Source organism: Ascaphus truei, chromosome 8, assembly GCF_040206685.1.
Source record: "Ascaphus truei isolate aAscTru1 chromosome 8, aAscTru1.hap1, whole genome shotgun sequence".
Classification (NCBI taxonomy): domain Eukaryota; kingdom Metazoa; phylum Chordata; class Amphibia; order Anura; family Ascaphidae; genus Ascaphus; species Ascaphus truei.
Window position 1 is genome coordinate 29,610,952 of NC_134490.1, and position 16,224 is coordinate 29,627,175.

A 16,224-nucleotide genomic window follows, 5' to 3' on the forward strand; every position below is an offset into this window, starting at 1 on the left:
GGACAGATATGAGGGGCTGTGTGTCCTGTCTGTCTATCCCTGCAGTGGGAGAGACAGATATGAGGGGCTGTGTCTTGTCTCTGTTTGCAATCACCCCACATGGCTATCTGTGATGTCTCTCCCACTTACTCAGCCTGTCTCTTTCTCTCTCCGCAACTGCACTAATTGAGATTGGCCGTCTCTTGTCATGTGGTCTCTCTTGTCTGCAGGGTCTTCTGGGAGTTGTAGTCCTGCTTCTCTTCCTTTACAATGATATTTACAGACGTGAACTACAAGTCCCAGAATCCCGTGTAAAACTGACATCATAATGTTTCAACCAATTAACGCAGAGCTGTGGTAACCACAACCCTCCCCCTCCCACACATGGCTGCAGCAAGTTATTCTGTTTTCTGAAATGCTTAAAAGCATTCACATTCACGTGAGCATGTCACTGCCGTCCAGACCACACGCCCACCCGGAGACTTCAGGGACAAACCCGTAGCCCGGAGAAGGGGATGCTAAACCCGAATACTCCGGGTGAAACCCGGAGGTATCAACCCCGTGTACGCACAGCTGGCCAGTCAATTTGTCCTACAAGTGGCCAAGTAGTCACTCCTAACGGGTCAAATAGGTTAAATGGGGCAGTCATTTGTTATGTCCAAGCTTTAATCGATCCTAGAGGTACCAGAATTCCTCTGTCCTAGAGATCACAGGGTTTATCAGTTTTTGTGGTCAGTTTCAGTCCTAGAGGTCCCAGGGTTAAATCAGTCCTAGACGTCACAGGGAAAACCGGTCAGAGTTGATCAGTCTAAGAGGTCCCAGGGGCAATCAGTACTAGAGCTCATACTTTATAAGTCCTAGAGTTAATCAGTGTTAGAGGTCATACAATTTATCGGTCCTAGGGGTAATCAATTTTAGAGGTCCCAGGGGTAATCCGTCCTAGAGGTCGCATTGCTCCCCCTCCCTGCTGATAGTTACAGGTCACGTGGGTATTCCCCTCACCCTGTTTATCGTGACGTTGATAGGAGGCGACTCCAGTGACCCACACGCTGGTTACTTCACAAGTCGGCCAGACGAACTCCGGAAATGACGTTTGGTAGAAAGCACCGGTTGAAAGGCACGGCGGCCATCTTTGAACCTGGCACATGTCATACCTTTATGGTCTGAGTCAAAGCGCTGAGAATATTATCTATAATAAAAGGGAGATATATATATATATATGTGTTGTATGTATATACATATAAGCTATGTATACCAGGCCCTCCAACATTGGCCACTTTATGATAGGTACACTTTAGTTCCTCAGGAGATTACAACCAAGTGAGGATAATATATAAAGGAACCATAACAGATGCAATGTATTGTGCGCAAAGGTAATTTCCCCAATAAAACACTTGTATTTCTACATTAATTTGTATGTTGTAGTATACGCATAAACTAGATGTCATAAATGCCCAAAAATCCAATCAGTCCATCTTCAAACTGCTGTAATTAGCTGAAGGTTAAGAGCTTGTACCAGTGGGAGATGGCAGTGGAGCACTCCTTACACATGGGCAAAAACACCTAGAGGGTGTGGTATAAATGATATAGATTATAATCTATAGTGCTTTTTTGGTAAGCAAATAGTTACTGGTACCCGGGGAAAGCGCAGGGTCTCTTACCTTCTGCTCCTCTAGGGACGTTGGGTTGTCGCGGCGGCACATCGTGGCAACGTGGTGCCATTTGTCATGCTATGCTTTCATAGGGTGATCCTACTAAAGTCTATAGAGTGACTACTCATTTTTACAAGAGAGTGATCCCCACTACACTCTGAGGGCAACTGATGTGCAAATACAATGATGGTGCAGTCACAATGAGATGGGCGGGAATCGCATGAACTCTTGAAAGCCGTGGTTCCCAAATCCAGTTCTCAAGTACCCACGGTCCAGTCCAGGTTTTAAGGATATCCTCACATTAGCACAGGTGGCTAATCATTTTGACCGAGCCACACATACTCAAGCAGGGATATCCTTAAAAACCTGGACTGTTGGGGGTTCTTGAAGACTGGCGTTGGCAACCATGGCTTTAAAGGGTTCAAATCAGTTTTTGGGGTGTCATGGTACCAAGGGATACAGAGTCCCTTTAGTTAAAATTGTTAGTGTCTCTCATACTAGCCAAACTAACAATTTCACTTAAAAAAAAAAAAAAAATATGTAGCTGCTGTTTAACCAAGATAAAACTGTAACTTCAATTAACTTTAATTCCGCTTCTGCCATTTGACACTTGGCTAAAAAAAGTTTTCTATTCCCGACTCGCATTTTATACAACGGATAGAACCCCGTTATAACGCGATCCGTTACAACGCGAATCCGCTTACGACGCGATGCGAAGCGTGGCTCCCAATTTTCGTATTTATGAATACTTTACCACGCGATTATTGGTATCTTAAATACTTTATTGTACAATGCATACAATTGTACATTATATCTAACACGATCCGCTTATAACGCGATGTGATTCTTTGGACCCCAAGCACAGCGTTATTAGGGGGTTGAGCTGTATATCATTGTTACTCGATACACCAGGATTCCAACCCAGAGGTGGCTGCCTGCATGTCACACCTCATGGATACAGTACAGAGATGTTATTTTGGCATGTTTCCTGCCAACAGCTATAAAACATTATCAGACCCCTCACCCCCAATACAAAGAGTTTTCTCCTAGAATACAATCAAGACTTTTTAAAAGAAAATTTACAATATGTATATATATTTATATTTTGAGCCACATAATAGATTTTGATTCAAAACAATTTTACACACTGAGCTGCTTAGCAGCATTATTGTAACGTCAACAGTAAGAATTACACAGTATATTTCTGCACTTATCCATACACCCAAAGAATAACAATACAAAGATCTCCTAATATACATACATTTCTATTGTTTAAGATTCAGTAAAAAAAAAAAAAAAAATCTCCTTATACATATTTATACATCCACGGCACAAGGAGAAAGGTCGCATCAGTAAAATAAGCAACAAGTATAATCGTATGGTAACCTAACTCCTAATGTCAATCCAGGCAGTATAATGGACATTAACCCTTAATTGCCAAAAAGGTCAGTCACATGTGGCTCTGTAACTGTATAGATTTATCCTTTTAGTGCCCTAGAGAGGGGGAATAGGGTGCTAGTACTAATACACCCTTATCTTCCTTCAAGGGAGAAAAGGCTCAGGTCGGGAGTGAAGGGGTTTAGATAGGGAGTGATAGGTTGGCTACAACTTAGGCACTTCTAAATTCTATATAATAGGGCGAAAAGCACACAATCTTTAGATTTCTTTGCATTTGGCAATTAGGGTCTTTGAAAAGATTCTGATCCACAGGCATACATTTTACAAATTTTACATTAAAAGGGCGATTGAATATAGATAGTAGCCCTTTTTGGCGCCGAAATGGTTAATGTGAGAGTGCAAATTGCTTGATTAAACTGTTTTCACAGGGCACATTCCCGGAGTGAGTAGCAGGCTCAGTTGCACAGTGCTTCGGCTTTGTAAAAAGGCTTGTGACCAGCGTTACACTTTTTCATCCAGTGTCTTTGGCAGAGGCGTGGCACTAATGGCGAGCTGATCAGAGGGGTCGGCAGTGACGGTCTCTGCAGGTTCCACCGTCTGCAAGAGAGGAGCATGAGGAGAGAAAGCCGCTTTATAAAAAAGGTGGTGAGGTATATGTAATCCACAGCCGGGTTATACAGAGGCACGAGACCCATTACAGGGTCAATCCCACCTTGGACCAGTATCCTAATGGCAGTGACGTGTGTAAGGGGTCATATATGGGTGACTAATGCCTCCCTTACCCAAATTCAACACCTGTAACTATTTATAAATCTTTTTAAAGTTACTTGTCTGATGCCGCCGCGTGATCAAGAGTTTTCACCGTCATAGTCTCACTCTCTCCCCCTCCCCCTATTTTGCATTGGACAGGGGGCACAACAGATAAAGAAAATACTTGATTGGCAAACACCCCCCCCCCCCCCCCAATATTCAGATGCCCATAAATAATACAATTTCTATTGAAACAAAAGAAACCACATGTAAAGCACTGTGAAATTAGTTTAAGTATGGAAATTAGTACAAAATGTGCAGCACTTTTTTGGGGTATCAAGAAAACCCCCATGTAGCGCTTGTGACATTATTATGATTTGGGCTGGAATACTAAGTAGGATTGGGATAAACTATTTTTCTACCATGTATCCTTATTCATAGTGGAATTATTTATTGTGGACTCTGCCACCTTTTTCTTTACAAAAACACCATTGTTTAAACCGATTGCTGCCAGAAGGTCAAATGCATAAATATGTAAATGTCACATCGCCGCTTTGATCCCTTTAGCTCACGTATCTTGATGTGTATTACAGAGAATACCCTCCAACTGTACCTTTTTAGTAGGTATTTGTTGGACCAGAAACCCCTGGACATTACCCCAAGTGAATTCTGGGTAAGAAGAGAGACTGCGTTTTGGTTCAAGACTTGGCCAGTGTCAGCCAGCAAGGTATGAGTTAATGTTCCAAGGCAAGATTATGGGGGAAGCAATTACTCCGATACAGCTGCCCACATTATCTTCGCAAACGACCTTGCTTGGCAAAAAATCCCATCACAGGAGAGGAGAGAGATACGTATCCCACACATTAGGCCCAGGGACAAGATAACATTACGTGTGAGAAATGAAAGAAACAGTGACAGAATATAAGAAAATGCCCGTGGCATTAGAGCAGGCACAGAGAATGCTAAAGCGTTAGACTGACGTAGTGTAATGGCTCTTAGAAAAAGGTAGCAGGATAACACCCTGAATACGGTTCACTTAGGGGACTATGCACTAAGCTCCGAGCTCTCGCGCAGGCCTGAAAAAAATTAGCACGTCCGATAAAAAATGAAGCCGGCGGCGCAATTCACTAAGGCCCTCAGCCCATTTTTTATCGGACGTGCCCAAAACTGGCTTATCGTGCGTGCAATGTATATACCCCCTGCTAGCGTTCTTAACATTTACGTGTGCTAGCTGTTTCCCCGGGAGTCGGAGGGCCACCGCTTCTAATGGTAAGTAATATATTGAATGTTTGTAAATGTCTCTTTTTACAGGTTTATTCTTTGGATGTGATTTTTGTTTTTTTGGGGCAGGCATATTGACTGATAATATTTTAATCTGTACCACTTTAGGGTACAGATTAATACATTATTATTACAATATTTGGGGGGCATTTGTGGCTTGCTATTGCTGTTGATATTTTAATGTCAGTTTCTTATGTGGATGTAATTGTTTGTTTTTTTCATGCTTAATGTAATAAAATGTTTGCGATTGGTGATCGCTTGTAGTTAATGTTGTATTATGTTAGCTAATGTGTTTTATGGTTCTTTCTGAGATTGTTTGAATGTATTTCTTTGTCTTTTAATGTTAACATTTATTAATGTTGTTGTAATTAATTGGTTTGATTGGTTAGTGTTACTATTCATTTTGAGTTGGTTTAGGAATTAATTGGTTAATGGTTTAATTAATTCATTGTTGATGTTGTTACTGCTTGTATTCATTGGATTAGCTGGCTACTGTTTTTATTGACTTTATTTAGGTATGCTAATGCAGTGTTTAATAATGGGCAAATAATCTATTATCCATATCTGGATAATAGTTATTTTGCACATTATTGTACTGTATGGGTTAGGGGGTGTATTTAGTTAGAAATATTGTTTAGTATTTTTGTTGGCACAACATTGGTACCGCAGGCCCGCGGGTACCCCGGGACGGCCGCGGGGTCAGCCGGGGACACCCGCGCGACCCCGGCCTCCCTCGGGGACCCCTGCGAGGTCAGCCGGGGACACCCGCCGGCCTGTTGTAATGGTTTTGCGCCTGCAAAAAGGTAAACAAAGAAGTACAGCTTTTGTTATCATCTGCCTTTAGCTGGTGAGCTTTATTCAGCGCAACTTTAACGTACGATCAGTTTGCGTTGCTTAGTGAATCCCGCAGAAGGGCAGGATTCAGCGCAAACAGCTGATCATACGAGCAACGTTGGACTTTGAATTTTTTTTAAAAAAAAGCCAGTTTTAGAGCGCAAAGTGCCTGTTTGCGCGGCTTAGTACATAGCGCTCGGCGGAACTTCACATTTTAAGAGCACTTTGCGCTCTTAAAATGACTTATCACTGCTAAGTGCATAGCCCCCTTAGTCTTTACCAGGGCAGAGCACTTTTGATTGTTTTGTTCTGCGCACACAGGATGAAACTGGCTATATCACTCGCACTGATGCTGTGCTCATAATAAACGATTTCTATTCTGTGACCGCCCCTCCGCGTCAGCCTCAGCTTTTTACAGTATTGAACCGTTTTTTTTTACGTGCTGTAACTATTAAATTCAGCCGTACCTTTTTCTGCCAGTGCTGCAGAAGCTTCGGCTAATTAAAGCAGCTGGGAGATTGAGGACTTATCTGCTAATTATCAGATGGTATGGGGGGATTTGACACCACTTCTGGTGTGTGTGCACGTGCATATAAGTATACACAAATAAATACATATATTGATATGATATTTGCATATAAGAAATTGTACGTGTTACTGTACCCCCTCGGGCTGAGTGACTTGTTTAGCCCACACTGAGCAAATAAAGGGTACTTATTTTTGTGCCACATTTTGTAATCTGGCAGAGCTGTGAAATGTGTTCAATGTCTCACCCTGTGTTTAAGGTAGGAGAGGTAGGTGTCCCAACCCACAGTGATCACGTTGATATAAATCACACGGTACTTTGGTGACAAGAAGTAGAAGTTGATCATCTGGGCTCCTGGCCACACACACCAGTCGGCCTGAAAACAAACGTGAAATTATTGGCTAGTAACATATTTTCAAACCACTTCTTGTGAGCAGAGTTTGAGATTAAAACTGCAGCTCCATGTAGAACCAAAACGTAACAAAATGGCAGTTATATGTTAACGGCAGTGATGTATACTCAGTGTTAGAAATATCTGTGCTGGATCATTTAAATTACATTGCATCTCCTCCTCTATGGAGAGTTGAAATGTATGTGAAATTAGACACTGACATGGACATACTGGCTATTGTACCGTCACAAATACCCTTTCAGCATCGATCACATTAATTCATTCTGTTCTCACCTTGTAGAACTCCCAAAACTTGTTCTGAAATTCTTTCCAGCTCTTCTCCAGACTCTGTCCTTCCATGGAACCCATCCCTGCGCACATGGAACTCATCAGAAAGCCAATTTACCAACACATACACCTCCCCCAATATGTGTGTGTGTGTGTGTGTGTGTGTGTGTGTTTTTGAGATTGTTCCTTTTCACTACAAGGGTAAAACATACTACTTTGTAAGCCGTATCTTACCCAGGAAGTACCACCCTCCCAGTATTGGGGAGGCCACCAGCTGATCAATCAGCACCTTCCTGATGACGACTCTGATCCCTCTCCCTGGGAATGTTCGATCTAGCCAGGAATACCAAAAGTGCATCATCGGGCCCATGGAGCAGCCAATGGTGAACATTCTGCCTGTGAGAAGAGAATAGAGAGTAGATTGTAAGGTCTGCAGGACAGAGACTAACTGTGACTATGTTTTTCATGTGCTTAACAGCAAAGGGCTTTCCAATACTGTTTGGTAGGTTATCCGTTTTCATCTTCTTAGTTTAATTCCCCGTCTCACTGATTTTTAAAAGATTTGCTTTTTGGCGAATAAAATACAAAGTTTACTTGGCTGCCAAGCTCTTCTAACTGGGTGACATCACTGGACTTCAACGAGGAGCTCAGGGCAAGACACACACACACACACACCTACCAGCAAGCAAATTAATAACTAATGTCTGTGAAGTCCCTTGCGTTCTGCTGATATCTGCATCATCTTGTTTAAACGGGACTTCTTAAATATTTATTAACACCCCAAGGGGATTTCCTGGAGCATGACTGGAGTGGTCACCTCCACTTACAATAACTTAAATATAAATACAAAAGTAAAAACGGCAAGCCTGCCCAAAATGGGTTTTTAAATGACATCTTCACGAATTCTACATTAGACGTCTCTAACAAGCCAAAGTCCTACTGCTGGCTTAGATATGTAACATATTAAACCATAAAGATCCCATGCAACTGTTATCATCAAACGCTTGAATCTTGGGTAATTGTTGGGTAATCAACAATTGTTGGGTAATCAAAAGTGTTTGTGTCCTTTATTTGTTAAAAAATTTCTAACGCGCTACTCACCAAGAAACTCAGTACTAGAGTGTGTAAGAACTTAGGGAGGACACCCATCCCAGACCTACAACCAGTACCCACTGGAAGAAAACATACAGGGGAACAACGAGGAAGACCAACAAAGGGCGGGAAACACGAATGGGAACAGGAAAGATGGCTGCCAGGGTATTAGGCTCTGTTTGCAATATTTTGTTTAAAAATGACATTTTATTTCCTTTCTGAATGGAAGCAAAGCTTTCTGATTTCTTAAAGCAGCAGAGATACTCCACACCACTATAGAGTGCAGTATGTTAACTTCCAGTGAAGATTCTGCTATGAGGTAATCCATCTTCCATTTTACCCTAGCAGTGGCCTTTCAAAGGCTTTTCTTGCTTTTGTAATTGACCTCTTTCAGGGTTTTACATCGACAGAAAACTGGATGGGTCCTGGAAGGCTTCCAAGCTACTGTGTCACCTTAACTTTTTCGTTGCACCGATACACATGTACTTATACATGTACACATTTACACACAGACCCATGTGTTACATTCTATTATATACACTAATGACATTGGAAGCCTGGGATTTCTCGCATGTAAGGGAGCCTTATCCCTGGCATAGAGTCTCGAGCAGTTACCTGTCCGCAGCCAGTCTCGCTGCCACTCTGGGTCTCGCCTGACTTCCCGTGTCTGTTGGAGTGTGTCCCCAAATCCCAGGAGCATCCCGCAGCTCACAGTGTTGGTGACGAGCAGGAATCGCCCTTTAAAGAAGGGCTTCCAGTAGCCCGCAAAGCGGGTCAGCAATAATCTACCATTGGGAAGCATCCTTCCCGCAATGTATTACTAGCTGGTTGCCAACCACACATGGACCAGGGACAGCAGGTCTGGCACCTCACCTAGGGACGGAAAAGACGTGCATTCTTTAATTCCTTCTTTGGTAGCGAAGGGGTTAATATAATTTAGACATTCTAATTAACCTTTTGAGTGCCCCATGACAGAGCCGTCATGTAGTCGGACACTCCAGGGACTACATGATGTAATGGCTACTCATGGGCTTTCAGCTCATTGTCTAGGGGAGATCACGTTCTGTTCTCCTCTGGAGCTCTAAACACCATCTATCCAGCAGAAAGAACAGAAAAGGGAGACGATCACGTATACTGTATTGGGACATTTTCTGCATTGAATATAGTACAAGTAGCAAACGAGTATCAAAGCCAGAGCATCACTCCGGAGGTGGACAGTAGGTAGAGATAGAAAAGCCCCCAATTAACATGCCCTCGCTAATCTGACGGTAAACTAATACATGTGTGGCTGTGAGCCAGTGGAGAGTACTAGGTTAACCAGTGCAAGATTGCATTGATTCATAGGTAATGAAATGTCAGAACGTTCCAAACACAAATGGTGATTGCCATATAACTATGTGTGTTTAAACAGGTTGATTATGGTCCTATAGTGTGGTTAGGTGAGAAATGGTGCTCAAAAATCACACGTATACTCTATCCAGGTAATAATTATAAGTCCATAAATATCCAGGGTGCTGTATAGATGTCCCAAGTAAGGCAGTCCATGAAATATGTAACACAGGAGAAATAGGGGCCTAATGGTGTCCACTTGAAAACCACAATAATTGGCCTCAATACTGTACTTTCCTCCAGAAGGTATATTGTAATAAGTGCTTAGCTTAAGGTAATGTGATACAGGGCTATAGCCCATTACCTGCCAACATCCTGCCAGGACAGTCCAGCCACTCCAAGGCGTGTGATCCGTTGGTAAAAGGTCACGAGAGTATGTAGTGGAACGGGAGCACAGCCAGAATCCAGAGATGAAAAAATGAAGACTTTCCAAGGCAACTTAAAATAAAAATTAGTTTATTGTGTGTAGCTCACAATGGATGTAGGGTGAAAAACGCACATACGCGTTTTGTGCGTTGGCGCTTTGTCAAGGTGTTGACACTACATACTCTCTTATTATGGTCCTATAGACTAAATAAAATACAGGGAACTACTTTCACAACCCCCTGCCCGCTCAATCAGCCTTTGTAACAGTGCTCCGTTGCATGCCTAAGGGGAGCCGTTCACCGATTGCCGAGGCACTATACACTGGAATAGGGAAGCATGCTTTAAACTGGTTTAATTCCTATCAGGTACATCCCAACATGTGTCCATCTAAGGCTCTAACTCCAACCCCTTAGGTAACACCTGTGGTGTCCCACAAGGCTCTGTCCTGGGACCCCTACTCTTCTCAGTGTTCATCAATGATCTTCCCACAGCTTGTAAGGAAGCTTCAATACACATGTATGCAGCAATCTTATATGCACACAGCCCTAGCCTCTCCGACCTTGAACACACACTTCAATCGGACTTATTGAGACTTGAAAATTTCCCAAAACAAACTGTTTTTAAAACGCCCAAAAAGACTGTAACAATTGTAATTGGGATCAAGGCTAAATTTTTAAAGCTTCCGATGAATAAGCTCCAGATCAGAACCCACGCTAATACCATCCTAGCCCGTTACTAGTTTCAAATATTTGAGCATATGGTTTGACTCCCATTTAACATTTGGAATGCACATTGATACCGACATCAAAACCCTATGCCAAACTAGGTGTACAGTAAGGCCCCGGGTATACGGCGGGTTCCGTTCCAGGGGCCCGCCGTATAGTGAAAATCGCCGGAAAACAGATCCGGCAATTTTCAGTTCTCTGCATGCACAAAACGGCGTTTTTCACCGTTCTGCGCATGCGCGGCCTATGGTCTGCGCGCGCAAACTACGGTATGCGCGCGAAGACAGCGGTCTGCGCGCGAAGACAGACAGCGGTCTGCGCATGCGCGCCGGGCGCAACCGCCCATTCTGCGCATGCGCGACTGCGGTTTAAAGATGGCGGCCCCCTTCTCGGCGCCGCCGTATAAGCGGAACGCCGGATAACGAAGCGCCGAGAAGCGGGACCTTCCTGTACTTTATAGGAACAAATCCTCCCTAAGTCTGCTGGTCAGAAAGCGTATCGCACAGCAAATGCTAATGCCAATTATAGACTATGGGGACATAGTATACGGCACGGCACCCCAAACCCACCATAGTAAATTTGATACCCTCTACAATTCAATATTCCGTTTTGTCCGCCAATGCAACTACAACACATATCACTGTGACATGATCAAAGAACTAGATTGGTCATCCCTTGAGTCTAGGCACAAACTAAATCTTTCCTGTCCTGCCTTCAAATACTTTCTGGCCAAGCTACCCCGTCTATCTGAACAAACCTCTCACCCCTACCACATGCAGCACTTATCATCTGAGATCTGACTCCAAAAGACTGTTCATGGTCCCAAAGTTCAACAAAGTATCCGGCCGCTCCTCCTCTTACCGTGCACCCCAAAACTGGAACAATCTACCGGAGACTCTCACAGCCACCACCAGTCAAAGTTCTTTCAAAAGTAAAGCTGTCCCACATTTTAATCCTGTATGTAACTGTTACATACGCCTATAATATATATCATCTTTAATTGCACATGCTATGTCTTGTATATAATGTATACCCTGTTCACTTATGTAACTGTATTTGTAACCATGTATTATTTGTCTTAACTCTGTGCCCAGGACATACTTGAAAACAAGAGATAACTCTCAATGTATTACTTCCTGGTAAAACATTTGATAAATAAAACTAGCTGAGAGACCCGGTGTTGCCCGGGATGTGAATCCCTAAAAATTGTTTTGTGGGGGGGGGGGTGAATCTTGGGGGGTTTTGAATCATGGGTGGGTGTGAATCATGGGGGAGGGGTGAATCTTGGGTGGGTGTGTGGGTGGGGGGGGGGTGAACCATGGATGGGTGTGTGTGGGGGGGGTGAATCTTGGATGGGGGGGTGAATCTTGGCCCCTGCGCGTGTTTCTCCCCCCTCCCCCCCTCTCCGGCGGTCCCCGCTGGGAGGGGAGAACAGGGCCCGCGGGTGGTGAAGAGAAGCGGCGTGTGCTCCTTCCACCCCCCCCTCCCCGGCATCCCCGCTGAGGGGAGAGAAAACGGGGCCCGCAAGTGGTGAGGAGCTGCAGGTGAGGGGGGTGATGGGGGGGAGGTGATCGGAGTGTGAGAGAGTGTAAGTAGTGGAGTAACGGTGGTAAGTAAGGGGGACAGGCAGAGTAGCGGTGGCGGCAACCGGGCTGCTGAGAAGGTGGGCAATAATTATGTTATCGTGCGTGAAGGGTGGCATTTTGTGAGCGAGCTGGAAGGCGTAAATTTTTAATTGTGTTAAGGAAGGGGGACAATTAATGTTTAATCGGGCGGGAAGGCGGCCATTTTATATAGTGTGCGACAGGGTGATGCTGATGGGGCCAGATGTACGTATCGGCAGTGAAGTAAGCGTCCTTCTGAAGTGGCTTTGGCGGGAAGGCGGCCATTTTAGCCGAGTAGCAGTGCCGCGGAGCGGGTGGGAAGGCATAAATTTGGACACGTGCATGGAAGGTGGACAATTGCCGGGGTCTGTGAAGGCTGAAATGTTGATTCTTGACAATTAATATGCATGCGGGAAGGCGGACATTTTGAGCGTGGAGCGGGCGACAGGGTGATGATGGGGCCAGAGGTGGGCAGTAGGTGGGCAGTAGCGGTGCAGACAGTAATTGGGCTGGTGAGCGCAGAGCGGGCGGGAGTGAGGAGGAGGGAGTGATTTGTGACAGTAAGGGGAGTGCTGAGGTCGTCATTTGTGGGAGCGTGGATGGGTAACAGGGAGGGGGGCGGGTGGATGGGTAACAGGGAGGGGAGGGAGGGGGACGGGTAACAGGGAGGGGGGCGGGTGGACAGAGAGGTGGGTTAAACGTACCAAGGTGGGTGTCTGACTCAGCAGGGGTGATCCCAGGTGTGTAGGGTGAGTCTGCAGGGAGAGAGTCTCCGAGGCTATTAGGCTTCAGAGTCTCAGGGTGTATGGCGAGTCTGCAGGGGTGAGTGTGTGTGTGTGTCTGTGTGTGTCACAGTGGAGTAGGTGTGTCCACGTCATCAGCGTACCTCTTGGCCAATGAGAGCCGTGGGGGAGGCGGACGGACCGACGGACCAATGAGAATCCCCACATCTACTAAGAATCAAACACATTTAATTTTTATCTATACATAGATAAAAATGACCTTGTCAGTTTAGCTAATTTACAACAACCCTCCCTGCATTGTTATTTTTTTCCCTCTCTATTCCGGTTTGTGCCGACTGTATTTTATACACACCATCAGATGTGCCTTTAACCTCTGTGGATCATGTGAGTGCAATGACTGATGTGTATGTAAGAGTGGCTCAGTGAGTAAAGACACGGAATGTAAATAAAGACACTGAATTTGAAGCAGGGGAACCTGGTTCAAATCCTGGTGTCAGCTCCTTGTGAACTTGGCCCAAGTCACTTTGTGCCTCAGGCACCAATAACATAGATTTTAAGCTCGTCTGGGCAGGGACCGTGTCGGCAAAAATCCTATGTGCTGCGTACCACATGCTATATTGTAATTGTGAAGCGCTTTGAGTCCCATTGGGAAATAAAGTTATCATTATTGAAGTTTTCTTCACATCAGATTGAAGTTTTATATTACAGTACTACACTACATATTTTATTATATCTTTATCTGTCTCTAACCTGGGTTGGAATCTTGTGCTCACCATATTTGTGAGATTTGCCAAGATGTTGCATGTCTGAGTGCTTTTTATTTATTGCAAGCCATGATGTTAATAGGTAGGCATGTTGCTAATTGTAGGGTGATCGTTATTTTCCCTGGAAAAACGTTGCGCATGTGCGAATGTCGAGCGCTGACTGCGCATGCCCGATGGGTGCTTGCCGGCCCCACGTGTACGATCTGCGTTTGATGGCCATTTATGCACACGTGCGATTGGCATTTGCCGAACGCTTGTGCGCGGTAAGGCTGCGCGTACGTGCCTCTGTCTGCTGGGCGATGTGTGCTCATCCCCAGCAGACAGAATGACACGATTGGAGGCGGGACTTTAAAAAATAAATTAAAAGTGTGCATGTTTGTGATTGGCTGGCGAAGTACCCGTGATGCGGCTGCCGCTTGAAATTACAACTTCAGTTGCATTCTTCAAGCGCAGCGGCGTCAACGCTGTACTTCGCCGCCGGGTGTCGTTTTCAGTTTGAAAACTGCCATAGAACACAGTGAAAGAGTGGCGAACGCGCGGCGTCACATCGCTTTCTGTCTGAACGAGAGCCCGTAATATAGTGCGTGTGCTTGCTCTTATAATTGGCTGTGTTAAGCCTGACGTTATATAGTTCGCACGCATGGCAGTGAGCGTTGAGCCGGCAGATCAGAGGAAAAACTCTGAATAGTGTATTTTCGCGCTGCTGCTGCTTGACGTCACACTCCGGTAACCAATAGGCTGTGAATCTTTCATAGGTGCCAACAGAATAGGGATAAATAACTTGTACCATCTGTGTGTGTAACAAACATGAAAGCTGCAGTTCAAGCAATATCCTGCATGTGTGTTTTTTTTTAAATAAATCGGTTCTGTAGTAAGAAAAAATACTTTTAGCATTTTCTGTTTTAAAAAAAAAAAAACAACTTTGAAAGACCAATTTTCTTGTATTCTATTTTAACAAGCATATTTGTTACAATAGCAACCATTTACATTCCCCAGATTTAAAGATGTCGCCAAACTTTGCCGATCAATAGACGGAGAACGAATTGACCGGCAGCTATGCAGTTCTTTAGGTAAGTAGAGACTGCCCACATGAAACTATTGAAATAAAAAAAAAATGAAAAGGGAGCTTGAACTGCAGCTTGTAGGTTATTAAACGGGGCTGGTATGAAGTATAGGAACATCCTGCCTCCCGGTATGAGGGTTCAGTGGGGTGTTATGCTGTTTGGGAAGGTATACATACTAATGAAATAAGAGTACTGGTTTTTATTCAAAAATTAAATGCACACAGTGATAAACCAGTTATATACTAATAGGAGTCAGAGCCTATCTGGGAAACAGAGAAGCCGTCATGGCCACGCCTACCCGTTCGCGCCATAGCCACGCCCATCTTTCGCTCACAGCACTGAACGCTAGAGTTTAAGCACCAATCGCCCATGTACGGTCAGTACCAATAAAAACCGGGACAGTGGCCAAAAAAAGTCGGAACAAACGGCTATAAACCGGGACATCTGGTCGCCCTAGCTACAGGGCATGTTACTAGGTAAGCCTTGGGCCGTTACCATGGTTACTCGGCACCCCCACTTCTCCTTACATACTTCCTCCCAACAATAGCCAACCAGGTGAAGGGTTAACGGGTCTTTGCTGTCTAAACCCGTCACAGAGCCTGCCCCGTTACAGAACCTGCCCCGTTACAGAACCTGCCCCGCCCACCTTACCGTGATGCTCGTGACGTAGTCTCGGGTTAGCACACTCTTTCCGCACGCACGTGACTCGCTCACCGTCTTCACCCGGTATCTACTTGCGAGCATGGAGGACTGTTAGGTGTGCTCCGGAAGTTATTGTGTTACTTCCGCTAAGCTCCCCCGGAGCATTTGGCGACCATCTTTGTCAAGGGTACACGACCACACGCTGGGAGTTTCTGACATAAAGGCGTGGGGGAAAGGCCCGGGATCTCTGTCTGGACGATATATTGTTTTATTGAAAACGTTATTGTGTTTGTTTGTTTGTTTTTACATCCAGTTGCTATTTTGCTCAAAACTGGTTGGATGCCAGACTTCTGCTTCCGCCTCGTTTGTGTGTCACGCCTCACTATAAAAAAAAAGCAACCAACATGTTTCCGAATGATGTCATGAATCCAAGGCGTTCGGATGGTGTTTACTATGTGGCCTATATTACATCAGTCAATAAATACATGTAAAGTTATTTGTATGTCGTAGATAATAATACTAGTAATACAAATAATAATACAGGGACATACAAAAAGGAACGAACAGGGAAGTAATAGAGGAAATTTAATGAACATTTGAAGTAATATAAAAACACAAATATCACAGTTATGGGGCAATGGCATGAAAATGTAACTGGGGCAAAAGAAAGTACTTAACATTGCTTGAATATGTAAAAGTTATGGGTTCGGGACCCTATTCATGCAGTGATGGATTA

The 16,224-nt window shown here is 44.5% G+C and overlaps 2 protein-coding genes across 7 annotated transcripts in view; both read right to left on the minus strand.

Moving 5' to 3' along the window:
- Positions 1 to 1,106, minus strand: part of LOC142501308 (mpv17-like protein 2) — a 49,227-nt gene extending 48,121 nt beyond the window's left edge. For 2 of the 3 annotated variants that reach the window (XR_012803464.1, XM_075611060.1), the window contains exon 1: positions 130 to 231. The gene's annotated coding sequence lies outside the window, so the exon portion shown is untranslated. Of the gene's footprint in view, positions 1 to 129; positions 232 to 981 lie in introns of those variants that run through there. The other variant, XM_075611062.1, reaches the window with a different exon arrangement.
- A 1,285-nt stretch (positions 1,107 to 2,391) lies between these two features.
- LOC142501310 (mpv17-like protein 2) lies at positions 2,392 to 15,636 on the minus strand. Of its 4 annotated transcripts, XM_075611066.1 has the most exons (8): positions 15,498 to 15,629; positions 9,885 to 10,018; positions 9,146 to 9,283; positions 8,807 to 9,064; positions 7,334 to 7,495; positions 7,106 to 7,182; positions 6,668 to 6,796; positions 2,392 to 3,626 (listed from the first exon to the last, which is right to left on the minus strand). In XM_075611066.1, exons 4-8 carry the CDS (start codon positions 8,991 to 8,993, stop codon positions 3,531 to 3,533), a joined length of 651 nt encoding a protein of 216 aa, XP_075467181.1. In that variant the 5' UTR covers positions 8,994 to 9,064; positions 9,146 to 9,283; positions 9,885 to 10,018; positions 15,498 to 15,629; the 3' UTR covers positions 2,392 to 3,530. The 4 variants fall into 4 exon arrangements, with proteins under 4 accessions (XP_075467181.1, XP_075467182.1, XP_075467179.1 ...); XM_075611067.1 differs by lacking the exon at positions 9,146 to 9,283; XM_075611064.1 differs by having other exon boundaries at positions 8,807 to 9,283.
- Between the last annotated feature and the right edge of the window lie 588 nt (positions 15,637 to 16,224).